Below are 27,216 nucleotides of genomic sequence, written 5' to 3'. Positions count from 1 at the left end.
AGACTTTGGGGGACTGTTGGGAGGGCATGATTGGTTTTGAAATGTGAGGAGATGATATTTGGAGGGCCCAGGAGCAGAATAATATGGTTTGGCTGTGTCCCCACCTAAATTTCAATTTGACTTGTATCTCCCAGAATTCCCATGTGTTGTGGGAGGGACCCAGGTGGAGGTAATTGAATCATAGGGGCTAGTCTTCCCCATGCTATTCTCATGATAGTGAATAAGCCTCACAAGGTCTGACGGGTTTATCCAGGGTTTCTGCTTTTGCTTCTTCCTCATTTTCTCTTGCTGCCACCGTGTAAGAAGTGCATTTTGCCTCCCACCATGTTTCTGAGGCCTCCCCAGCCATTTGGAACTGTACATCCAATTAAATCTCTTTTTGGTCCCAGTCTTGGGTATGTCTATCAGCAGCATAAAAACAGACTAATATACATAGCTTCTGAAACTTGTCTTATACTCTGGATAAAGATCATCTTTAGGTTGATTTGATTTAAAAATTTTTTAACTTGTTTAATCCCCATAAACAAGCATATGTTGACTTTTTTGCTGAATTTTGCTCATTGATAATGTATTGAAATATTTACTTTTTTCATATATATCCTCTTCTTAGCTGAAACTCTAGAATCTCCTTTATTGATTATCTATGCATAACTATCCTTAAATGTAAGCAGTGCTTATAATTCTGTTCTGTACCATTACTATATTACCCATATTTACAACTTAACTAGACCATGGCTTATAAGTACATCTCAAAATAAATAAAGCAAATTATAGAAGTATTTTAGCCTCAGATAATGAAGACATAAGTTTATTTCAAGTGATTAAATAGTGAGAATAGTGTAAAGCCAGTCAAAAAACTATACTTTTGCTCTCTCCTCAACATAAAATTTGTGTGTAATATACTTGAAATTTTTAGAGCCTCTGAGATGTTATACAACTTATTTTCTTTAAGGATAAAATTATTTGTTTGAGAAACCCAGTTTCAAGAAAATGGCATTTTATCCTTACTTCGTGAAGCTTCCCTACCCCTCTTCTTTCATCTAACTGGTGCTGCTAAAACTTGATACACCTAGTCAAAGCAGCATTTTTCCAAAGGTCCTGACCTGGAATAAGAAAACAAAAACTGACTTCATAGCTAGGATGACAACTGTAGCTCCATTATCACTGAATTGCTAACTTTTGTTCTTATTCTTTCAAACCATGGTTTTGTCAATGTGATACTCAATTACCTAAGAGAGTAGAAGTATGATTTCTTTATGATTTTAATACTCTTTCCTCTCATATTTTAAAATAACTGGTTTTAGGCCAGTGAGTATCTACTCGAAGAAGTTCAAATCCTTATATAATTTAAGAACGCTGGAGGAAGTTTAAATATTCATATACGGTCATACTTCCATTTTATTCCACTTCACTTATATATACATAGCACTCAACGGGTAATTGTGTTTTTTATAAATTGAAGGTTTCTGGCAACCTTGCATTGAGGATTTTGATTGGCACTATTTTTCCAAAAGCATGTACTCACTTCATGTCTCTGTGTCACATTTTAGTAATTCTTGCAATGTTTCAAACTTTCCCATTATTATTATACCTGTTATGATGACCTGTGGTAACTTTTGATGTTACTATTGTAATTGTTGTGGGGTGCCCTGAACCGTGCCCGCACAAGACAGAAAACTTAATGGATAAATGTGTGTGTTCTGACTTCTCCATTGACCAGTGATTTCCCTAGCTCTTTCCTCCTTGGGCCCTCCTATTTCTTGGGACACAATAATATTGAAACTAGTCCAATAATAACCCTACAATGGCCTCTAAATGATCCAGTCAAAGAAAGAGTCATATGTTCCTGTCTTTAAATCAAAAGATAGAAATGATTAAGCTTAGTGAGGAAAGCATGTTGAAAGCTGAGGCAGGCTGAAAGCTAGGCCTCATGCATCAGTTAGCCAAGTTGTGAATACAAAGGAAAAGTTCTTGAAGGAAATTAAAAGTGCTACTCCAGTGAACACACAAATGATAAGAAAGCTAAACAGTATTTTTGCTGATGTGCAGAAGTTTGAGCGGTCTGGATACAAGACCAAACCAGGCATAACATTCCTTTAGGCCAAAGCCTAATTCAGAGTAAGTCCCTAACTCTCTTGAATTCTGTGAAGGTTGAGAGAGGTGAGTTAGCTGCAGAAGAAAAGTTTGAAGATAACAGAAGTTGGTTCTTGAGATTTAAGGAAAGAAGCCATCTCCATAACATAAAAGTACAAGGTGAAGCAGCAAGGAGTGATGGAGAAGTGGCAGCAAGTAATCCAGAAGATCTAGCTAAGATCATTGATGATGGTGGCTACACTAAATAACAGATTTTCAACGTGGATAAAAAGCCACAGGCTGACTTTCTTGTTAGGAACCAATACAGCTGTTGACTTTAAGTTGAAGCCAATGATGATTTATCATTCTGAAACGTCTAGGTCCCTAAAGAATGATACTAAATCTACTTTGCTTGTGCTCTATCAATGGAACAACAGAGCCTGTAGGACAGCAGATCCATTTACAGCATGGTTTACTGAATATTTTAAGCCCACTGTTGAGACTGCAAAAAAAAAAGAAAAGATTCCTTTCAAAATATTACTGCTCTTCACAGTGCAGCTAGTCACCCAAGAGCTCTGATATGAAGTAAAAGGAGAATAACGTTTTCATGTCTGCTGTCTATTCTGAAGTCCATGGATCAAGGGAGGATTTTAACTTTCAAGTCTTATTATTTAAGAAACACATGTCATAAGGCTATAGCTACCACAGATAGTGATTCCTCTGATGGATCTGGGTAAAGTAAATTGAAAACTTTCTGGAGAGGATTCACCATTCTAGGTGTCATTAAAAACATTTGTGGTTCATGAAAGGAGGACAAAACGGCAACATTAACAGGAGCTTAGAAGAAGTTGATTCCAGCCCTCATGGATGACTTTGAGGGATTCAAGACTTCAGTGGAGGAAGTAAGTACAGATGTGGTAGAAATGGCAAGATGTTACTGAATTGCTGCAATTTCTTTTTTTTGTTTTTTTTTTTGAGATAGAGTCTTGCTCTGTCACCCAGGCTGGAGTGCAGTGGCACTATCTCGGCTCACTGCAAGCTCTGCCTCCCTCCCAAGTAGCTGGGACTACAGGCGCCTGCTACCACGCCCAGGTAATTTTTTATATTTTTAGTAGAGACGGGTTTCACCGTGTTAGCCAGGATGGTCTCGATCTCCTGATCTCGTGATCCTCCCGTCTTGGCCTCCCAAAGTGCTGGGATTACAGGCATGAGCCATTGCGCCCAGCCTGCAATTTCATGATAAAAGTTGAACAGGGCCGGGCGCAGTGGTTCACGCCTGTAATCCCAGCACTTTGGGAGGCTGAGGTGGGCGGATCACGAGGTCAGGAGATCGAGACCATCCTGGCTAACATGGTGAAACCCCGTCTCTACTAAAAATACAAAAAAAAAAAAAAAAATAGCCAGGCGTGGTGGCAGGTGCCTGTAGTCCCAGCTACTCAGGAGGCTGAGGCAGGAGAATGGCGTGAACCCGGGAGGCAGAGCTTGCAGTGAGCCAAGATCGAGCCACTGCACTCCAGCCTGGGCAACAGAGCGAGACTCTGCCTCAAAAAAAAAAAAAAAAAAGTTGAGCAGATGAGGAATTACTTCCTCATAAGAAAACACAGAAAATGTTTTCTTATGATAGAACCTACTGCTGGGTAGATATGCTGTGAACCTTGTTGAAATGACAACAAATGATTTAGAGTATTTTATAAACTGAGTTGATAAAGCAGTGGCAGGGTTTGAGAGGACTGACTCCAATTTTGAAAGAGGTTCTACTATGTTACTAAACAGCATCAAACACTACAGAGAAAGCATTTGTGAAAGGAACAGTCAATTGATGCGACAAACTTTATTATTGTCTTATTTTAGGAAATTGCCACACCCACTGTAACTTTCAGCAACCACCACCCTGATCAGTCAATAGCCATTAACGTCAAGGCAAGATCCCCTACCAGCCAAAATATTATGACTCACTGATGGCTCAGATGATCATTAGCATTCTTTAGCAATAAAGTATTTTTTAACTAAGGTATGTACATTTTTTAGACTTGCTATTGAACACTTAATAGACTACAGTATAGTGTAAACATAAATTTTATATGCACTGGGAAACCAAAAAATTTGTGTGACTTGCTGTATTGTGATATTTACTTTATTGTGGTGGTCTCAAACCAAGCTCACAATATCTCTGAATTATCCCTGTACATTCTCATTCATTTTTAGAATTGAATACTATTGGCATGATCAAAATATTTTTAGATGAAAGATTAATGCTTCTTGTAAACAGCACTGAAACTTTAGCATGCATTGGAATCACCTAAAGGACTAATTGAAACAGAATGCTGGGCCCCACCTCCAGAGTTTCTAATACAGTAGGGCTGAGGTGGGGCCCAAGAGTTTGCATTTCTAAAAAAATTCTAGGTGGGAGGGACCACACTTTCAGAACCACTGTTGCAGATCATTTGATGATGTATATTTTCAAAATCAAAGCTGACAGGGGTTGTCATACCTACTTAAGAATAGTATGTATGCCACTTAGAAGATGGTAAGTCATTGTCAAAGCCAGAGGGATACTAATGATGACTTACAGTTTCACAGGTTCTTAATTGACCATTTTCATCCACCTTGGCTGATGCCTAGTGTTATTTAATGCTTAGTAAAGTAAGAAATCTTTAGGCCGGGGGCAGTGGCTGACGCCTATAATCCCAACATTTTGGGAGGCAGAGGCGGCTGGATCAGCTGAGGTAAGGAGTTCAAGACCAGCCTGGCCAACCCCGTCTTTACTAAAAAATACAAAAATTAGCCGGGCGTGGTGGCGTGTGCCTATAATCCCTGCTACTCGGGAGGCTGAGGCAGTAGAATCGCTTGAACCCAGGAGGCAGAGGTTGCAGTGAGTGGAGATCGTGCCGCTGCACTCCAGCCTGGGCAACAGGAGCAAAACTCTGTCTCAAAAAAAAAAAAAAAATCTTTAAGCAATGTCTTGGCCCTAAGAATATAACCTAAAATATGTCCTTATCTGTTTATATCCTCTTTGATAGCTGATTAAGTGATGCAGCAACTGAGAATTTCGATTGTTGATTTAAATCATGGAATATACAAAAAGATACAATCCTTCTTATGTCCTTCATGCTTTCTAAAGCCATTATGAGGTCTTAATGAAAAGAAACAAAAAATAAAACCCTCAATTTTTCCCTAGCCCTTACTCTGCTTATTATTTAAATATAATTATAAAGACTCTGAATAACAAAAATTTAACTGAAAAGATGAAATCAATATTCTGAATACTACTTAGTGGCTTTTGATCTAGGACATATGTTTAATATGTATTCTGTTGATTTTTCAATAGAGCATGTTAATTAACATGTCTCAATTACCTATTGAATAATGTCTATAAAATGCCTGTGATTATTATTCATGAGATCATACTCCCATTTTTACCAGTACTATGCCTATCTGTGATTATTATTCATGAGACTACACTCCCATTTGAGCAGTACTTTTCATCTCCAAGAAGATAAACCCAAGGGATTCTAGAAGAGGATCTGCTTGGAGAATGATTTCTCCAGTAATGGTATCTGAAGGTTGAATAACGACAAGTGAATAGATGTAGATATTGACCAAGAGTGACTAAGAAAGACAGTTACTTTATTAATACACTCTTGAGAGTCATCAAGTTAGCTATGGGGCAAATATCCTAGACTAAGGAATTAGACACTATAACAGTTGCAGGGGGCCACACTGAATTGAAACAGGCAAGAATTAAACAAACAAAATGATAAACTACAAAAGGTAACTAAATAAACAGAGCAGCTTCTTATATATTCTCTAATAAGGCATTGTGGAAACATTGAGGGATGGAGGGATACCCAAGCCGAGATGGATATTAGTCTCCTAACTTTGACATTAAACACTGAGAAATTCTTGAGTAGGGAGCTTCCTTTGTATGAGTCTCATCTTCATCACCTTTAAAAAGCAATTAATGAAATCTAGTCTGCTTTCTTTGCAATGTTTTGAGCATTAAATTTAATTATATATAAATATGTAGTTTTGGTGTCTGTTCAGTGAGAATTGATTCTCATTTCCCTAAAAGTAATTTAAATGTTTTAATCAAATGTGCAATGTTGGCATCTTTACCTTTCCAAGTACTTTTGTACTTTTCCAGGGTTAAAATAACATTTTGGTCATTTAAATGAGAAAAAATAACTATAAGTTTTTTAAAAACTCAAATGTCATAGCTTTTTAACTGTTCTAATTGTGTCTGCTAATAGAAACAAGTTGATGTGCAAACCACAAAATAATAAATATTTTTGCCTACCTTTTGGGAAAAAGAAAAGACTATATTATACTTTAAGAAAGTATAAACTTAGTTTCATTTTAGCAATTCCATAGTCGAATCTGTCACTAAGTAATCATTAGTTAAAGAAAAAAACTCTAGTCAGGTGCTGTGGCTCACCCCTGTAATCCCAGCAATTTGAAAGGCCAAGGTGGGCAGATCACAAGGTCAGGAGTTCTAGATCAGCCTGACCAACATGGTGAAACCCCATCTTTACTAAAAATATAAAAATTGGCCTGGCGTGGTGGCGTGTGCCTGTAATCCCAGCTACTCAGGAGGCTGAGGCAGGAGAATTGCTTGAACCCAGGAGGCAGAGGTTGCAGTGAGCTGAGACCGCACCACTGTACTCCTGCCTGAGTGACAGAACGAGACTCTGTCTCAAAAAGAAAAGAAAAGAAAAGAAAAGAAAAAAATCTAGTGTCAGGGCATGCAACTATATAAAAAAAAATTCTAAAAGATCATCAGTGTTTAAGAATAAAACACAGTCAGTTATGTAATTTTAAAATATTTCTAATGAGTGATAAGGAAAACTTGTCAATGGAATTTCTGAAGTCAATAGCCAGTTTTTAACTTTATCTGCTAATATGGCAATTATTTAACTTAAAAAACAGACACATTTCCTCATTCAGTTTTTGGACATCTTATTCTGTAACTTCCTATTGATTAATATCGCCTTTAACATTTTAAGTACTTAACATTTTATCATTTGAATAATTCATATTGTTTTAAACTCTTCACTTTTATAGGAACAACCAAACCATCAACCAACGAACATTTTAACCTATTAATCTAAACTAAACTTTTCCCCCCTCATTTAATCTGTCAATTAAGATGCTTCTGATTGTATGTAACAGAAAATGTAGTTTATTTATTATCTCACATTAGAGAAAGTCTAGTGGTAGGGCAGGCCCCAGAGTTGGTTTGTTAGTTTAATTATATAATAAAGGACTTAGCTTAATTATATAATAAAGGACTTGGCTTCTTAGAGTCACTACTTTGCCATTCTTAGTATTGTCTTTTCTCAGGGGAAGGGTGGAAGGAGGGATAAAAAGGTGGCTGCTGTACTTCCAAGCATTCAGAATCATTGAAAAGTCTTGCTAAATCAGACTTCTGCATCTAATCCCCAGAATTTGATTCAGTTGGACCCACTGGAGTGTGAGAATTTGCATTTCTAATAAATTCCTAGGTGATGCTGATGCTGTTCATAGTAAAGCCACACTGGGAAATAATTAACTTAGACTAATGATCTTGGAAACAAATGGATTTTTTCTTTTCTTTTTAGTCCACATATAATAGTGGTATATATTTATACAACACAGAGTGATATTTTGATACATCTGTACTATGCGTAATCATCAAGTAAGGGCAATTAGCATATCCATCACCTCAAAAATTTATCATTTCTTTTTGTTGAGAACATTCCAAATCCTCTCTTCTAGCTTTTGAAAATATACAGTAAATTGTTGTTAAGTATACTCATCCCACAGTGCTATAAAACACTGGAATTTATTTCTCCTATCTAGCTGTAATTTTGTATCCATTAACCAATCTTTCCCTATTCCTCCTCCCCACTACTTTTACCAGCCTCTAGTAACCACTATTCTACTATTTACTTCTATGACTTCAACTTTTGAGCTCATATATGGGTGTGAATATGTGTTGTTTATCTTTCTGTGCCTGATTTATTTCACTTAACATAATGTCCTCCAGGTTCATCCATGTTGCCATGAATGACAGGACTTAATTCTTATTTATAACTGAATCGTTTTCTATTGTGCATGTATACCACATTTTCTCTATCCATTCATCTGTTGATGGACTTGTAGTTTGATTCCATTACCTTGGCTACTGTGGATAATGCTGCAATAAACACGGGAGTGCAGATACCTCTTCAATATACTGATTTACTTGTCTTTGGATAGGTACCCGGTAGTGCTGGATCACATGGTAGTTCTATTTTTAGTTTTTTGAGGAACCTCCATACTGTTTTCCATAATGGCTGTACTAATTCACAATCACACTAATACTGTATGAGTTTCCTTTTTCATGTATCCTCACTGGCATTTGTTATTTTTTGTCTTTTTGACAATAGTCATTCTAACAAGTGTGAGGTGATATCTCATCGTGGTTTTGATTTGTATTTCTCTGATGATTAGTGATGTCGAGTGATTTTTTTTTTTTCATGTACTTGTTGGCCATTTGCTTGTCCTCTTTTGAGAAGTCTTTAGATCATTTGCCCATTTTTAAATCAAAATATTTGAGGTTTTTTGGAGTTATTTTTTGAGCTGCTGATTTTTTTGAGTTCCTTGTATATCCTGGATATTTTGTCAGGTAAATAGTTTGCAAATATTTATTTCCATTCTACAGGTCGCCTCTTTGTTGATGATACCCTTTATTGTGCAGAGGCTTTTCGTTTGATATAGTCCCACTTGTCTATTTTTATTTTTGTTCCCTGTACTCTTGAAGTCTTATCCATAAATTTTTTTCCTAGACCAATGTCCAGAAGCATTTTCCCTGTTTTCTTCAAGTAGTTTTAGGGTTTTGTGTCTTACATTTAATTATTTAATCCATATTGGGTTCATTTTTATATGTGCTGAGTATTAGGGGTCTGATTTAATTCTTCTTTAATATGAATATCCAGTTTTCCCAACACCATTTATTGAAAAAGGATGTTCTTTCACTAGTGTATGTTCTTGTCATCTTTTCAGAAAATTAGTTGGCTGTAAATAGTTGGATTCATTTTTAGGTCCTCTATTCTATTTGTCCTTATTTCTGTTTTTATACCAATATCATGCTGTTTTGGTCACTAAAACTTTGTAGTATATTTGAAGCCAGATAGAGTGATGCATCCAGGTTTATTCTTTTTGCTTAGGATTGCTTTGGCTCCTCAGGATCTTTTGTGTTTCCATATGAATTTTAAGACTGTTTTTTCTATTTCTATGAAGAATGTCATTGGTATTTTAATTGGAAATGCATTGAATCTGTAACTTGAGTAGTATGGTCATTTTAACAATACTAATTCTTTCCATTCATGAGCATAGGATGTCTTTTCATTGGTTTTGTGTCCTCTACTATTTCTTTCATTAGCGTTTTATAGTTTTCATTGTAGAGGTCTTTCACCTCCTTGGTTAAATTTATTCCTAGGGATTTTTTGTAGCTAGTATAAATGGAATTGCTTTCTTGATTTCTTTTTGTTGTTGTTGTTATTGGCATACAGAAATGCTACTGATTTTTTGTAGGTTGATTTTGTATCCTATAACTTTACTGAATTTGTTTATTAGTTCTAAAAGTACTTTGGTGGAGTATTTAGATTTTTCTGTATATAAGATCATGTTTTCTGCAAACAGGGACAATTTGACTTCCTCGTTTTGAATTTGAATGCTCTTTATTTATTTCTCTAGCCTAATTTTTTTGTCTGACATAAGTATAGCTACTCCTATATACTATATAGGAGTATATTTTCATTTGTGTGGAATACATTTTTCATTTGTGTGGAATACATTTTTCCATTTCTTCACTCACAGTCTCCGTCTGTTTTTACAGGTGACAGGAGTTTCTTGTAGGCAGCATAAAGTTGGGTTTTGTTTTTTCTTATTCATTCAGTTAGTCTATATCTTTTATTTGGGAGGATTTAAAGTGTTTAAAAGAAACTACCATCAGAGTGAACAGGCAACCTATAGAATGAGAGAAAATTTTTACAATCTATCCATCTGACAAAGGGCTAATATCCAGAATCTACAAAGAACTTAAACAAATTTACAAGAAAAAATCAGCCCCATCAAAAAGTGGCCAAAGGATATGAACAGACACTTCTCAAGAGAAGACATTTATGCAGCCAACAGACACATGAAAAAATGCTCATCATCAGAGAAAAAACTGGCCATCAGAGAAATGCAAATCAAAACCCCAATGAGATACCATCTCACACCAGTTATAATGGCGATCATTAAAAAGTCAGGAAACAACAAGTGCCAGAGAGGATGTGGAGAAATAGGAACACTTTTACACTGTTGGTGGGACTGCAAAGTAGTTCAACCATTGTGGAAGATAGTTTGGCAATTCTTCAAGGATCTAGAACGAGAAATACCATTTGACCCAGCCATCCCATTACTGGGTATATATCCAAAGGATTATAAATCATGCTGCTATAAAGACAAATGCACATGTATGTTTATTGCAGCACTATTCACAATAGCAAAGACTTGGAACCAACTCAAATGTCCATCAATGATAGACTGGATTAAGAAAATGTGGCACATATATACCGTGGAATACTATGCCGCCATGAAAAAGGATGAGCTCACGTCCTTTGTAGGGACATGGATGAAGCTGGAAACCATCATTCTGAGCAAACTATCGCAAGCACAGAAAACCAAACACCACATGTTCTCACTCTTAGGTAGGAACTGAACAATGAGAACACTTGGACACAGAGTGGGGAACATCACACGCTGGGGCCTGTTGTGGGGTAGGGGGAGCAGGGATGGATAGCATTAGGAGAAATACCTAATGTAAATGACGAGTTAATGGGTGTAGCAGCACACCAACATGGCACATGTATACACATGTAACAAACCTGCACATTGTGCACATGTACCCTAGAACTTAAAGTATAATAAAAAAAATTAAAAAAAAACAACATAAAATGTTTAGCCCTAAGGTTGCTATTTATAAAACAGAATTTATTTCCGTCGTTTTGTGAATTGTTTTCTGAATGTTTTATGTACCCTTTGTTTCTCCTTGTTTTTCTTTGCAGTTTAATGATTTTCTGTAATGATAATGTTTAGTACCTTTTTCTTTCTTATTTTTGTATCCATTCTACCAGCGAATTTTACACTATTGTATGTTTTCTTGATGGTAGTTATGATGTTGTCCTTTAGCTTCCAAATGTGGGACTTTCTTAAGCATTTTTTGGAGGGGTATTAATACATTTACTGTTTTTGGTTTCTGGAAAATACTTTATTTCTCCTTCATTTCTGAAAGTTAGCTTTGTTGGGTATAGTATTCTTGGCGGATGATTTCTTTCTTTCAGCACTTTGAATATATTATCCCATTCTCTCCTGGCCTGTAAGGTTTCTGCTGAGAAATATGCTGTTAGTCTGATGGGGATTCCTTTATATGTGACTTCATGCTTATCTCCTGCTGTTTTCAAAATTCTTTCAACTTTTGGCAGTGTAACTACAATGCACTTCAAATAGGACCTTTTTGTGTTGAATTTATCTGGAGATCTTTCAGCTTCCAGTACCTGGATGTCTATATCACTCCTAAAATTTGGGAAGTTTTCAGCTATTATTTTTTGAAATTACATTTCTTTCTTTTAGGACCATTCAACATATACTTTCTAGCTATTTGAAACTGTATAAGTATTGTTTATTTCATTCATTGGGTTCTTCAGTTTTAATATTTCTGGTTTTTTTTTTCTTTTTCTTTTTTGACAGAGTCTCGCTCTGTTGCCCAGGCTGGAGTGCAGTGGTGCAATCTTGGCTTATTGCTACCTCTGCCTTCTGAGTCCTGGTCCAAGCAATTCTCCTTCCTCAGCCTCCGAGTAGCTGGGATTACAGGCACACACCACCATGCCCAGCTAATTTTTGTATTTTTATTTTTTACTAGAGATGAGGTTTTTCCATGTTGGCCAGGCTGGTCTTGAACTCCTGATCTTGTGATCCACCTGCCTCAGCCTCCCAAAGTGCCGGGATTACAGGTGTGAGCTACCATGCCTGGCCAATATTTGTTTGTTTGTTTGTTTTTTTAATGAAATGTACCTCTCTGTTGAATTTTTCATTCAGATCCTGAATTGTTTTCTTGATTTTATTGTATTGCTTATCTATGTTTGTTTGCATTTCACTGAGTTTTCTGAAGATAATTATTTTGAATTCCTTTTCAGGCATTTCATGCATTTCTTTTTTTGGTATTCTGCTACTGAAGAATTACCACTGTTTTTTGGTACTGTTATATCTCCTTGCTTTTTCATGTGTTTTGTTTCTCTATGTTAATATCTGTGCATCTGGTGTTAACAGTTGTTTTCTTCCAATTTTATACAGTATCTTTCATAGAAAAAGACTTTTTTCTATAGATGTATTCATAATGTCAGTTGGGTAGAGTGCTTTGGCTTTTGTTCTGGGTGGGTGCAATAGTACATTCTCTGTATAATTTCTTTTGCTGTCATCAACATCAGTGGTGTCTGCAAGTTCCTCAGTGACTTAGGTTGCAGTTGTCTGTGGAGGCTGTAGGAAAGCTGTGCTGGATGGGGATGCCAGGTGAGATGATCCTTGGGTCCCTGGGCAGCACATGGGTGCCTGGTGACCTCATCACTGGAATGGGCTGGGTTGCTGGCAGAAGTGATGGTGAACCCTAAGATGGTTTGGTCCTTTAACTCCTATTTGGTAGGGTGGTGGCAGCAGGTACCTAGGAGGAGTGCAGAGGTGTTGATGATGGCTGGGAATAGATGTTTGAGGATTACTTATGATACTTATTAAAAGATATACTATAATTATCATTTGGAAAATTACAGAGTTCCCTTTACTCACCTTGAAGGGCCTGGTGCCATTTTTAGTTTGTAAGCCTCCTGTTAAATATTCTAGACTGGGACACTGCTCATTTCAAATACCAATATTTCTAGTAGTTGATGTAGCACTTTTGCAGAAAATAGTTTTGCATTCAGATGTTTGAACTGGGAGCTGATTGGGTCAGTTCAAGCCCCAAATTTTCACCTCAGCTTATCTGTTGCCACTCATAGAAAGTTTTACCCTTCAAATCCTCATTTTTCTAATTCCCCTAAATATAGGACATTTGGAACTATTAAAAACTTAAAATATGATATAGGCTACAAAAGCATTACCTTTTATAGCCAAGGAATAAAAATAAGGTTGTCTGAAGGCATACTGTAAATGCTTCTAATCCAATTTTCCACCTGATCTTTTATTGTAGCAATAAATTTTCTAACCTAAAGGATTAACAGTTTGCTTGTGTTGCAAAAACTCTTTCCTGCCAATTTGTAAATACCCTTCTCTGTCATTTATCTCACAAACTATATTGCCAAAATTGTAATTTCCCCTTTTTCATTATGTATTTCAAAAACCATCTCATTGATATGGGTTCTGTATTTCGCATAGTATGCTCAGTGGGAGTAGTGGTCTGTTTGCGTGATTGTCCAGGGTTAAACTGCAGGATCCTCATAAAGCCTTGGGGCTGTGTATCTCACTCTCTAATTTATTATCATAATGGCATTTTGTGCCTTTTTTCTCATTTATTTGCACAATAGGAAGCACAGTGGAGAGAGACGATTTCTGCAGGGGGCCTGGGAGGACACGGGACAAGTTCAGACACAGATGCAAGCTTTGCAGAAAATATGTGACTTCTAGCAGTTATTGGCATAGAAAACTTTTAAGTGCAAAATGTACCATTTTGTAGGTATGAGGAAATGCAACCTTTCCCAAAGCACTCTCACAGTCCAGTGTGCAGCAGGATAAAGAGAGATTGAAAATGTTTCTGATATGAAATTGATACAGCATTTAAATGGAGGGAGGAGGCCTAGGCTATTAATGCAAACACAGCTAAAGGCATGCAGATACGATATAGAATTTGTCCCACAGTTTCAATTTAAAACAACCAACCCATCAGCAAAGTTTTCAAAGTTGGTGGAAGATATTGGCTGGTGGCAATTTGACTTACCTATTTTAAGATCTCCTTTTCTTCTTTTTCTCCTCCTCCTCCTCCTCCTCCCCCCACTTTCTCTCTCTCTCATCCTGGTTGGAGTGCAGTGCTGTGAACATGGCTCACCACAGTCTTGTCCTCCTGGGCTCAAGCAGTCCTCCCACCTCAACCTCCCAAGTAACTGGGACCACAGGTGCACACCACCATGCCTAGCTAGTTTTAAAGTTTTTTGTAGAGATGGTGTTTCTCCATGTTTTCCATGTTATTTCTATTTCTGTGAGGAAAGTCATTGGCATTTTGATAGAGATTGCATTCAATCGCTAGATTGCTTTAGACATTTAAAAATATTAATTCTTGCATTCAATGAACATAGAATATCTTTACCTTGTTTTGCATACTCTTCAATTGCTTTCATCAGTGTTTTACAGTTTTTATCATAGAGATGTTTCACTTCTTTGGTTAATTTCTAGGGATTTAATTTTATTTGTGGCTATCATACATGGGATTATTTTTACCTCTTTTTCATATTGTACTCTGTTGGTATATAGAAATGCTACTGATTTTTGTATGTTGATTTTGTATCCTGCAACTTACTGACTTTATTTATCAGTTCTAACAGTTTCTGGTGGAGTCTTTAGGTTTTTCCAAATATATAGTCATATCATCTGCAAATAAAAATAATTAAACTTCTTCCTTTACAATTTGGATGTTCTTTATTTCTCTTGCCTAATTGCTCTAGCTAGGACTTCCAGTACTATGCTGAATAATAGTGGTGAAAAAGTGGGCATCCTTTTTTGTTCCAGTCTTACAATGATGACTCGCAGTTTTTCCCCATTCAGGGTGATACTAGCTGTGTGTCTGTCATATACTTTTTTCTTTCTTTTCTTTCTTCTTCTTCTTCTTTTTTTTTCTTACTCTGTTGCCCAGGCTGGAATGCAGTGGTGTGACCTTGGCTCACTACAACCTCCGCCTCCTGAGTTCAAGTGATTCTCTTGCCTCTTGTAATCCTGAATAGCTGGGATTACAGGCATACACCACCACACCTGGCTAATTTTTTGTATTTTTAGTAGAGACGAGGTTTCACCATGTTGGCCAAGCTGATCTCAAACTCCTGACCCCAAGTGGGCCCAGGAAAGGTCATGAAATGCCATCCAACAGGTTAGGCCTGGGATTGGGGACTTCAAGAGCCCACTTATTGATCTACCCTACTCTGACTGAGCTGGTATCTAAGGTGCAAGACTATGTCCTCTTTACTTTCCCCTCTGCTTTTCTCTAGCAGAAGGAGTCTCTCACCATAGCCACCACAGCTGGCAATGTTCTGGGTGTCACTTGAAGACACGTCTGAGTCTCACCCAAGGCCCATGCCATGATGCAATACCTGGGTATTGCTATTGATTATTTAGTGCCCAAGGGCTCTTTAGTCACAGGTGATGAATCCTGCCAGATGTGGATCCTTCCCTTCAAGGCAGCGGTTTACCTTTTGGCCCATGGTGTGTCTAGACATGTCGTCCATGAGCTAGGGTCTGTCATGGGCGCCTCATGACTGCCCAGTGCCATATCCTACTGTGACTGAGCTGGTATGCAAGATGCAAAACAAAGTCTTCTTTGTTCTCCTCTTCATAAGCAGAGTCACTTTTGTTGCTTCAAGCTGTGCTGCCTAGGATTGGGGGAAGGATGGCATAAGCACTCCCTTAGATTCCCTGGCTGGTGTCTCCCTAGGTCATGTACCATCCCAGCCCAGCACTAGAAGTCACCTAAGAACTGCAATCCCTGTGTCCTAAACAGCCTTTCAAGTTTACCTAGAACCTCAGAGCACTTTGGCCCATGGTGGTGAGGCTTGCCAAAAAACTCAAGTTCTGACAATTGGGATGGTCCATTCCCCTCTGGCTAGGTCTGGGCCAAATGCTCCCTTCATGCATGGGTGCTGGCTGAGCCCAGCATGGCTTTGCTCTCCACTGTGACAAAGCAGCACTGAGTTCAATAGAAAGACTACTAGTGACTGCAGTCTCCCTCTCCCAAGTGTATAGACTCTCTGTGCAGCACGGCTGCTGCTAGGTTACGGGGAAAAGGGGTGGTGTCAGTGATTCAAGACTGTCTCTCCTACTCTCTTCAATGATTGTTTCAATGATATGAATATAAAACCAGGTACTCTGATTGCTCTGATTTTTGGTTCTTGTGATGGTGCCTTCCAGTGTGCAGATAATTGTTAAAATTTGTTGTTCCTGTCGGGAGTTATCAATGGTATAGGCTTCTATTCCACCATCTTGCTCTGCTCCCAAAACACTTCAAATATTAAACACTGAAATAAATGTGAGTTATACATACATTTAAGAAAGATTAATAAAACAAATAAGGTAATTATTTATCCAATTATTCCAGTTCCGGGTTGTAGGTGGCTGCAGCCTATCTGGCAGCTCAGCACTCAAGGGAGGAATCAACCCTGGACAGGATGCTACTCCATCGCAGGGTACACACGTACACACACTCACTCACACTGGGACAATTTAGACATGCCAATTAACCTAACATGCACAACTTAGGGATATGAGAGGAAACCAGAATACCTGGAGAAAACCCATGTAGACACAGGGAGAATGTGCAAACTCAATACAATGGCCCTACCAGTAATTGATGTTTCTTTTTCCTCATCATTTAATGAAATGACGTTGAAAATCACCTTATTCGAGGACCTAGTGTATAATGCTTTTTGTCAGGCATTAATATGCATGCCATCAAAATCAAAAGCACAGGCTCAGCTAAAATTTCTCAAATGCATGGAAACAACCACCTCAACACTGTTATCTTTTAATTTCAAATGGTTACCTGGGCTCAAAATCTGGGTGTGCAATTTTATCTGCTCTGGGCAGTGCTCAATATCAAGCATTTCTTACAACAATTAGGACTTATTCCCATTCAGATAATGTTGTCCTAGTTAACTCCTTTGTGGTTTTTGGAGATGTAGGTTCATGTTTTTAAACCTTTTTTTTTTTCTTTTTTTGAGACAGGTTCTTGGTCTGTCCCCCAGACTTGAGTGCAGTGGCATGATTATGGCTCACTGTAGCTTCAACCTCCTGGGCTCAAGCAATCTTCCCACCCCAGCTGCCCGAGTATCAGGGACCACAGGTGTGTGCCACTGCACCCAGCTAATGTTTTTATTTTCTGTAAAGACAGGGTCTCACTATGTGGTCCAGCCTTGTCTTGAACTCCTGGGCTCACGCAATTTTCCTGACTCAGCCTCCCAAAATGTTGGGATTACAGGTGTGAGATGCACCAGACCCTTAAATTTCTTAAAAATCCCATAAGTCCTCTTTGTTTTACAGGAAAGTAGAAGCTTGGATTTTAGTCTGATCACAGGAAACAAGTAGGTTGTTATTCATTCAACAAAAAATATTTATGATAAACATTTTTCAGGCTATCCATTTATTTAATAGGTCTTTATTACATATTCACTGCTGTCAAGTGTTTTGGGGCCAGAGGTGAATTATCCTAGTTTGGAGACTAGATGGAATATTCTTTTAAATGGGTGCGTTTGTATCTCAAAACAAATCCTGTAGTTTATATAATTTGGAATATTGTATGTCTGTTTTCCATGGAAATGATGAAGTTCATTGGTCATGGTACTCCTGGTCATGGGACTTACACTCACTTTGCTCTTACCTCTTTCTTATTTTCACATGCACCCCATCCACACTCATGTCTAATCCAGACGACTGGTAGTATACAAGAGACCCCAAATATTACCACTGGCTCAGAATCTGAGCCAATAAATGGACAGACTATGCCATACTTGAAATAAACTTCTTTAAAAATAAAAATTAAGAGTATAGGTTCTCTCATTTCATCTTCTCAGTTTCATGAAATATTTCATGTTTAGAATGCTAGCAAGTGTGAAAGAGGCTATGGAATTTTGTGAGTGATAAAATATTTGTAGAGTACTTGGGGATCTGGGTCCTATTAAAACCAACCAAACACAAGTAGCTCATATGAGTCCTTCAATTTTTATTCTTCTTCCAACTTTTAATCTTCCAGCACTGCCAAAACATGGAACTAGGCAGATTTATAGCAATTCTGGTAGTATTTGTTAGGCACTGATTTCACACAACACTCTTGGCAATAAAACTGTATAGTTCTCTAAACTTGACATTTAGCATGTCCTTTATCCTATAAGAAGAAAAATACTTCTTTTTGTTCTGTTGGAGTAGGTTAGCTTATAAAAATAAAGTGATGCATCTTTATATGTTTTTAACATGTCCAACTTTGCCAGGCATGGTGGTTCATGCCTCTAATCCCAAGCACATTGGGAGGCTGAGGCAAGAGGATCTCAAGCCCAGGAGTTCAAGACTGCAGTGTGCTATGATGACACCATTGCACTCCAGCCTGAGTGACAGAGTCTCTTAAGTAAGTTAGAAAGTAAATAAATAAATAAAATGTTCAACTTAAAATAAAATGACAATTTCTTTTCTAGCAGCTAGGTGAAATTTCGTACCTATTAACCTCTGGTACTTTAAACAACATTAAAACAGCCTTTAAAGAAGACATTAATTAACTAAGGAAAGATTTTAAAATAATTTTTCTGAGTTTTAATTTTTAAATTCCTAAAGAACCACATATTCTTTTACCATCCAGGTTTATAAAAATGCAGCTATCAAATTTTATATTAAAATCAAGATGCCTCACATCCTTTGTGGAATAAAGCACAGTATGAAGAAAATTAGAACATCATGACCATTCTTCTTCAGTCTTTCCCATTTGTAATATTTCCCCCAAGCGGAGAAGCATGACAAATTTCCCCTTCTTGCTCATGTGACCACTTTTTGCATCAGATGCACTTAGTTTTGTAGGTTAAATATTCAGGAAGAAAGGAGAGTAGAAAGAATTTTTAGAGCTTTGATTTCTATGGAAGCAATAAGATGAAACTTGGACATAATATATTTCATTGCCATCAATCTCATTGTAGCTAACACTCCAGGGATTTGCTCGTTTCTCTCTATAATAATCTTATACTTCTATAGTGCTTATAATTTGCAACCTGCGTTCACTTATTTTATGAGATTCTTACAACAATCTTTTGAAAGAAGGGTAGTATGTATGTATGTGTGTGTATGAATATATGTACATGTATGTGCATATATTTGTTTATATGTATACATACGTGTGTGTATGACATGTATATATATAGTCATCCCTCAGTGTCCACAGGGGATTGGTTCCAGAACCCCCTCAGACACCAGAATTTGCAGATGCTTAAGTTTTTTATATAAAATGACTCATTGGTCAATTCTTCTTGGTAAAGCTGATCTTGATCTTACTGGTTTCTTTTTTGGCTTAGTAATAGGAACAATGATTTTCATAATTTAGGAGACCAAAAGTAAAATTTCAGTTTAAGTCATTTTAGGAATAAACCATGGAGCTATAAATCTTTTGGAAGAGTTATAGATTCAGTGTTAATGCTAGAGTATTCCAGTCTATTAATAAAATAGATAGCTCTGAAAAGTTGCTTTAGAAAAATGTTTCAGCTAAAGTGACCCAATATCAAATTCTGTACAGTTACCCTCTATTTTGTTAATGCGTATGTTAATACCAAAGTGTTTATATTGTGTAATTTCCTACGTTAGATGCTTTCATTTTTAATATAATGCTGTTTCAGGGTTGAGTATGTAGTGATAACTGTTACAAATTGGTTACAAGAGAGCACAATCATTGTAAAAATCATAGGCTATGTCATTATGTAGACAAAAATCACTGACAATGCATGCCAGAGGTGGATCATAAATAGTAACTCCTAAGACTAGAAATCTACTTGATAGTGATTTTTGTGGGTTCATCTTTAAAAGTGACCTCACTGAATAAAAGTTTAACATTTCTTAAAGGTAAATCTAAAAACGGTCCAGAATTTTCGATCCTAGTCTAGTACCACTTACTTGGGAACAAATATAGAAAAACAGGCAACCCCGTCCGTTAATTTGGCTCTATGTCATTGTATAGACAAAAATCACTGACCATGCACGCCAGAGGTGGATCATAAAGAGTTAACTCTTAAGACTAGAAATCTACTTGATAGTGATTTTTATGGGTTCATCTTTAAAAGTGACCTCGCTGATTAAAGGTTCAATATTTCTTAAAAGAAAGGTAAATCTAGAAAGCTGTCCAGAATTTTCTATCCTAGTCTAGTACTACTTACTTGGGAACAAATATAGCAACACAGGCAATCCCGTCTGTTAATTTTGATGTTGAACGTGTGGTTAGAGAGCACACTGGGATATGTTACAGGACTTGAGATAAAAAGCAAATTTGTAAAGTGTCTAAGTGTTGATGGAGAAAAACACAACTAGCATATACGGAAATTTTCTTTGAGTTCTCTGGAGGGTGATCACCAACTCAGTAGGTGAAGCCCTGCCCTCTAGTGGTTATGGGTGTGCGAGGACTTCTGTTCAACACTACGTGTCTGGCTCACCAAGGTTTATTAAAACCAATCGTTAATTAAAAAGCACTTATTAGGGGTCTGGGTAAGATGCCGAGCAAGTGAAATGTTTACGTGTGAAAAGGCATTGCCCCTGGACAAAGGTACAGCGGCCGAAGAAGTGCTCGTTCATTGGCTTCGACCGCTGTACGACTGGTTTCTAATTGCTGTTCCAGCCTCTTCCCAGTTCCACACACCACAAACGAATGAAAAAGATTAGTTCTCCCTGGAGTTCTCTGAGGCTGAACCTTGCTGTCTCATTACACATGGTAACTAAACACACCCCTTGCGGAATTTTGGGAAGTCGCCCCGCGATGACCGGCTTCCGCAAAAACCAAGCAGTCAGTGCAGGGTTTTGCAAGTGAGAGTGCGAGACTCGGGAGGCTGCTCTTGGTGCTCCAGTCCCTGGCAGGAGCATGGATACCTCGTCCCTTTCTTCCGCGGGCCTCAACGTCGCCTGCTGGGATTGTGACTGCCACCCCGTCGGGAGCGGCTTCCCCTGCAGAATTTGTAGAGAGCGCTTAAACGCCTCAGGGACAGCAGCCATGGCTGTCAGCTTGGGCTGACCCTGCGGCCGCCCCACGGGAATGTGTGGCCAACACGCGGCGTGAGCGAATCTCCCACCCTCGCGTTAAGTGGGTGCACATAAACGGGCGGACACTGTCCCTGGGATAAGGGAGGCGCCGGCAAGAATAGGGCGGGCCACCAACCCCGCGCGACCTCCTACCGGACGGATCCAAACACATTGTCCATTCCAGGCCGAAGTCTCGGCCTTCACTTCACTTCCGCCTTCCCCGCCCGTGAGCACGAATACGCCTGCGCGCACCTCTCGCAGCGGAAGTAGTAGCGACAAAGCTTGGTGCGCGGCTGGCCCAGGAGTGCGGGGCGCGACTGGGCGGCCGGCGGCGGGGAGGGGCGGAGCGCAGGAGTCGGAGGCGGGAGCAGACCAGCACGGCCTCGCGGAGCCGGCCCGGCGGACCGTGACGGGTCCCCTCACCTCCTCTCCTTTCCCCTCCCCGCCCGCCCTCTCTCTCTCCCTCCCTCCCTCCCTCCCGCTCGCTTTTTCTCACGCCCGGAGCAGGCTCCCGCCTCGCACCGCTGCCCCGCGAGCAGCTCCTCTTCTCTCGAGGCGCGCGGGGCGCCCCCGCGAGCCCCGCGGCTGAGACCCCGCAGCCTGGAGGAGGGCTGTGTGGGGCTTTGGGTGGGTACCAGTATTACCTCCTGCCCCCATTTCTAGAAACTTCCAGGTTCTGAAGGAAGGGGAGGTTTGGGGATCCCCTGGCTGGGGGGACATCTCTAGGGCGCCGCCCCGCTGGCGTGAGCTGGGGACGTTGCGGGCACACGATGGGGCGGGTGCGGGATCTTGGCGCGGGGCGGGGGGGCTCCCGAGATAGCGGCTGGGCGGGGAACTCCTTTCTCAGCCTCTCTCTCGTCAGCGCCGCTTCTCCTGGTTTCTCTTGCAGATGCTGCTGCTAGGGGTGGTGGGAGCAGCCGTGGGACGCGTGGCCGGGAGCGGGGGTGACAGCCTGGGATTCCGGGGGCTTCTCTTCCTTGTCCTCCTCTTCTCTCTATTCCCAGTGTGGCCGTGGCTGACACTAAAGACTTTGTAGCCATCAACCCGAGTGCAGTTTCGATGGAAAATGAAGGTAAAGGCCCCTGGCCGACCGGTTGCAACGCGGAGTTGAGGGTGTGGTGGTTTGCTTTTAAGTTGACTTTGTTTTTCCACCTTTTTATTTTAGTGAGCTTATTTATTTACTGTGTGTGTGAAGTGTCCAAGGATTTGCTTACTTAGGGTATCCAGCTTTTATTTTGGTAACATAGGGCATTTGAGAGATTGGGGTTCTGTGGGTGACTGAGCTTGATTCAGCTTTCTTGAGGAATTCCTGCTTTCTTCAGCTTAGGGAATGGGAGGAAAGTTTTCATTTCAGATAGCGTCTATGTATGTTTAAATAGCTATTTGAAAGGAATTACCCGAGGGGAAGTAGAAATGGGGGACAAGGGGATGGGCTGCATCTTTGTATATTGGCGTTTCAAGCCTCTATGTGGCAGGATTCATTTATAAGAAAGCAAGCCATGTTTTATTATCTCTAGCACTGGGGGAAAAAGCTCATTGTTTTTCAATTCACACACACACACACACACACACACACACAAACAACAAAACAAAAACCTGTGAATTTAATGAAATGTTATGAGGCGAGTGCTTTTCTTAAAGTTCCACCCTATTTCAAAACATCATTTAGGAGGTTGACAGCGGAACCTGTTTGTTCACTGTACACTGTGGACACATTAGATCGTCATTCACATGTTACATGATCCCTTTGGCCTCGTTAAAATATTTAATGCTTTTCCTGCACAGCACTGATTATTTTTAAAATTGTCGAACAACTGTGAATAAGTGATTTTTTTTCCCCCTCCTGAAACAACACTTATTCTTTGGACTGACTTCTGACTTGTGCATGATCATTTTTTTTCTTCTGCCTTTAACCGGGCTGCAAAATACTATAAAAGATACTTAACAAATGACAGGTTTTTCCTCTTCTATAATTTGTTTTAAAAAATCTGTATCTGGTATAAAGGAACTGCAGTCTTCCTTGCTGGCTGCTTCTAATTTGTTTTTCCATTGTTGAGAATGTAAGCTTGATTGTCTTACTAGGACTGGTAATTTTGAAATGGATGTTTCTTATAGATGCAGTAATCAGTTTTGCTATCTGAGACCTCTGGGCTATGTAGGGAATATGATGAGAGTCATGATTATATTGTCCAATTTTACTCTGGATGGATAATTGGTGGAAGACATTTTCTGAAATACTAAAGTGTATAACTGCAGAGGAGTTATACTGTCTAATTGGGTCTTGAGAAACATTTGAAAGCAGTGATGTTTTTGGTGATAGGAAAATCACTTTTCTGAGTCTTTTTCCTCTCTAAGTTTATAGATTTAAGAAAGGCAAATCCATTCTGCACGTGAGACAAAGAATGTTAAATGCATTCATATACTTGTTTCTTGGTAGAAATATCTTAAATAACTTCTAAAATTTAATGTATGTTTATGAGCTTGTTTTCAGAATGGTACCAGATTTAAGAGGATAGCCTAAAGTAGGTGGATTCTTTCATGTTGCTTTTGTTTCTTGATCTCTCAGGAAGAGGAGCATGAGTAATGAAGCCGATTCTCATTATCTACTGAGGTGGGAGGCGGTGGTTGTGAGATAGGAGCATGGTGCCTGCTTGTGTCTGTCTCTGTATTTTGTGGCCAAATATGAATTTTGTGGTTTCATAGTAAAAGATTATACAGTTCTTAAAAACGTGTGGGATTTACTGTCCTGTTATTCTTGACCATCAAGAGACCATTTTTGTCAGTTTCCTCACTATCGTAACATGTTTTTTTTAATACATAAACAGTTTGAAGAAGAGCCTGTATATAGCCTAGAAATTTTCCAAAGTGATTGACCATATTAAACTACATAGATTGATACCTGTTCCTTTTTATTGTTCACTTGCCTTTTTATAGTTCTCATCCGTCTTTGATATGGTGTAGTATTAACAATTTGGAGGTGTGAAACAAAAATGGATTCAAGTCTTGACTAACTTGTCTTGAACCACTTAAAGCTGTGTGATTTTAAGTAAATTACTTCACCTTTCTGAGCTGGTATTTCTTCATCTATAAATTGGAATTGATAATCTTTGACTCACAGAGTTGAGAGGCTTAAATGAGAAACCCTGTATAAATTATCTTGTGAGGGAGGAATGATAACGTTTAAGAGCTTGAGTTGTGGTGAAACCATGGAAACTGAGTTGAATGCTGGAGTCGTTGCTTACCATTTATCTTTGTGCATATTAAAGTTTTCTGTGCTTCCCTTTCTTCATAAAATAAAGATAATGATAGAACCTACCTTATGAGGTTGTTGTAAACATTTCAAACAGTATCTGGCACATAGTAAGTGCTCACTAAATGTTAATTATAAATAGCCTAGCTGAATGTTTGATACATACTAATAGGCCACCTGGCTTTAATATAGTCATGACAGCTGAATGTTGGAAGGGGGAACAGTTGTGGCCAAAATACTCTGTATGAAGTTATCATTGTTAGTTGAGGGTTGAGTGGAGTTAAGTAAGGAATTTTCTATGGCATTAGTGCTTTTAAGCCTACAGAAAAAGTTAGGGCTCTAGCAAGAAGCCAGGGTCCAGTATAGAAAGAGACAGGTTTGGAGTTGAAGCCTGACAGGTAATGTTTTCCTCCCCTAAAAAATCTGACAAGTTACTCGGCTTCTAAGCTTTCTCAGCCTCTATAAATTTTCTCATCAGTAAAGGAGACAATGCCCTCTTGCAAAGTTGGTGTAGGTAATAAATGAAGCTGCCAGAGCAATGTTTGACGTACAGTTAACTTGGATGAATTGAGTGATGCTGCTATTCCCTAGTAACAAAATCCTCCAGTAGGTATGCAGGTAAGTTATATTTGTAGGTGTGAACAGTGTGGAATTGATAGTGGCTCCCTAGAGCATCAGCATGTAGGTTCTTAGGTAGCTTACAGTGGTGTGGGGAGGAAATGGTTTCATCCATGTGTCGGTTCCTTCAGCAGTGGTGGTATTTTTTTTGGCACTTCAGTTTCGATTCTTCTGGACCTTTTTCCCAGGGCCCATTTAAACTTTCTCAGCAAATCTTGACCAATTTTTAGCTATAGACTCCAGGATGTTTCATGAACACTATCTGCTTGTCACTAGGAACATTTAAAATGTTAATTTCCTGGAATTTTTGGACTACTTAACATTCAGTCGTGAGTTAGGATTTTATCCAGACCCTTTGGAATTTCTTTGTACATGTTTATCACAAATCTAAACAGATGCCACTTAGGAATCTTGAGATGCACAAGTAAACAGCTCTTACCTGATTTTTAAAAGTTAATTGTATGTTTAAAGTGATAGCTTACTAGAAAAGATATTTCTAGCTGGAGAAGCTTGCAAATTAGTTTTTCCTTTCTTGTAATGGATTTATTTTTTGGAATAAATTTGGCCTTTCCCATAGAAAATTCAGTGTGACTTTAATACACATGAAACTTTAATATAGCCTTAAATGTTTGACTAGTGAATAGAAATGTAGTAGTCTTCAGGATTTCAGGACGTGGTTAATTTAAGATTATAGACAGAGCTAATAGGTGTAGAGAACAATCCCCCAATCTTTTTCGTTTGAAAATGGATGTATTTATACTTTACTTTTAAAAGCAGTTTCTTAATTCAATTTCAAATTGTTAATCATCTAGGAATGTCTCAAGAAAAGATTGTGTTACTATAGTTGGAGAAGCTATAGGGAAAAAGGGATGAGAAGCCACCTTAATTTTATTCCTTTAACTGAAAATAGGAAACCAGGTTATAAAAATATTTTATATCTTTGGGTGTGGGAAATATAGTTTATGTTGTTTGCAGTTTTGCCCATAAAATGATACTCTTAATTAGTACTTTGAAAAAGAGTTGAAACTAAAAGAGACTGTATGTATGACAACATTTTATAAACTGTCGTACTTTAAGCCAGAAGATGCTATAGAGAGTACTTGTATGCAGTAGCCTTCTGACAGTTGGATTCCAAATACTTGATTTGTCTTCATATTTTTGTCATTCATTTAAAGTCAGCAGAATTCAGGTCTGTTAACCCAAAGCATTATGAAACAAAATAGTTTCCTAGGGAACACACCCCTAGGGGCCCAGGACTGATTTTGGAGATCTTAGTTAGCCATGATCTGTTTTACAAGGTTAAATTTTGTTTTAAAGGTGCCAAGAACGCTGTGGCTTGATGGTAAAGTTAGCATGATTTTTAAATTACATTGTTGTTACATGTAGCATCTTAAGATATCTTAAGGATCAGTTCAAGATGTCCCCTCACATTTACTTTGTTAAAACAGAAATTCTTTTTAATAATGGTTTCAGGCATCAGTTATGACAATGTTATCTTTATGCTTTTCATGTAGACAAATGTTGGTAAAAGGCAGTAAAGAGTGCATTCTGAGGTGAATGCTATCATTTCATGAAAGAAAGGATTTCTCAAAAAAAGAAGACTAAATTGATAATTTCCTCTTGGATGTGTATGACTGCAACTTGTATGCATTTGTTAATCCAGTTGACCCTTGAACAATGTGGGGGTTGGGGTGCTGACCCACCATGCAGTCAAAAATCTGCAGGTAACTTTTAAATCTCTGAAAACTACTCCTAATAGTCTCTGCTGTTGCCTGGAAGCCTTACTGATAACATAAATAGTCGATTAACACATACTTTGTATGTTATATGTATTATATACTGTATTCTTACAATAAAGTAGAGAAAAAAACTTACCAAGAAAATTATAAGGAGGAGAAAATGTATTTATAATTCATTAAGTAGAAGTGGATCACTATAAAGGTCTTCATCCTCATTGTCTTCATGTTGAGTAGGCTGAAGAAAAGGAGGAGTTGGTCTTGCTGTCTGCGGTGACAGAAGCAAATCTTGAGTATAAGTAGACCTTTACAGTTGAAACTCATGTTGTTAAAGAGTCAACTGTGTATCTTCTGTCTTCAGGCTTTAAGTTACTACAGACAAAGGTATAAATTGTAGAATTACAAATAAATTAAACCAACTGTGTTAATTTAGATTAGACTAAACTTGTGATGTGTTTAGAAAAAGTTTGAATGAAATGTTGAAAAGCTGTCCTAGGTTATAGACAGAAGACAGTAATAGTCGGGGTCAGAAGCATT

At 38.5% G+C, this 27,216-nt stretch overlaps 1 protein-coding gene across 6 annotated transcripts in view; it reads left to right on the top strand.

The window, feature by feature from the left end:
- ATP2C1 (ATPase secretory pathway Ca2+ transporting 1) overlaps window positions 1-27,216 on the top strand; it is a 164,755-nt gene that overhangs the window by 15,047 nt on the left and 122,492 nt on the right. The window contains exons 1-2 of one of the 6 annotated variants that reach the window (XM_017955903.2): window positions 21,334-21,702; window positions 21,965-22,147. The exons of 2 other annotated variants lie outside the window; for them this stretch is intronic. In XM_017955903.2, the coding sequence (XP_017811392.1) occupies window positions 22,142-22,147 (6 nt within the window). In that variant the 5' untranslated portion in view covers window positions 21,334-21,702; window positions 21,965-22,141. Of the gene's footprint in view, window positions 1-21,333; window positions 21,703-21,964; window positions 22,148-27,216 lie in introns of those variants that run through there. 3 more of the 6 variants (XM_017955904.2, XM_003895119.4, XM_003895120.4) reach the window with 3 other exon arrangements.

Source organism: Papio anubis, chromosome 2, assembly GCF_008728515.1.
Source record: "Papio anubis isolate 15944 chromosome 2, Panubis1.0, whole genome shotgun sequence".
In the NCBI taxonomy this organism is placed as follows: Eukaryota; Metazoa; Chordata; class Mammalia; order Primates; family Cercopithecidae; genus Papio; species Papio anubis.
Note: the sequence above shows the minus strand (reverse complement) of the source record. Positions and strands in the feature narration are given on the sequence as shown.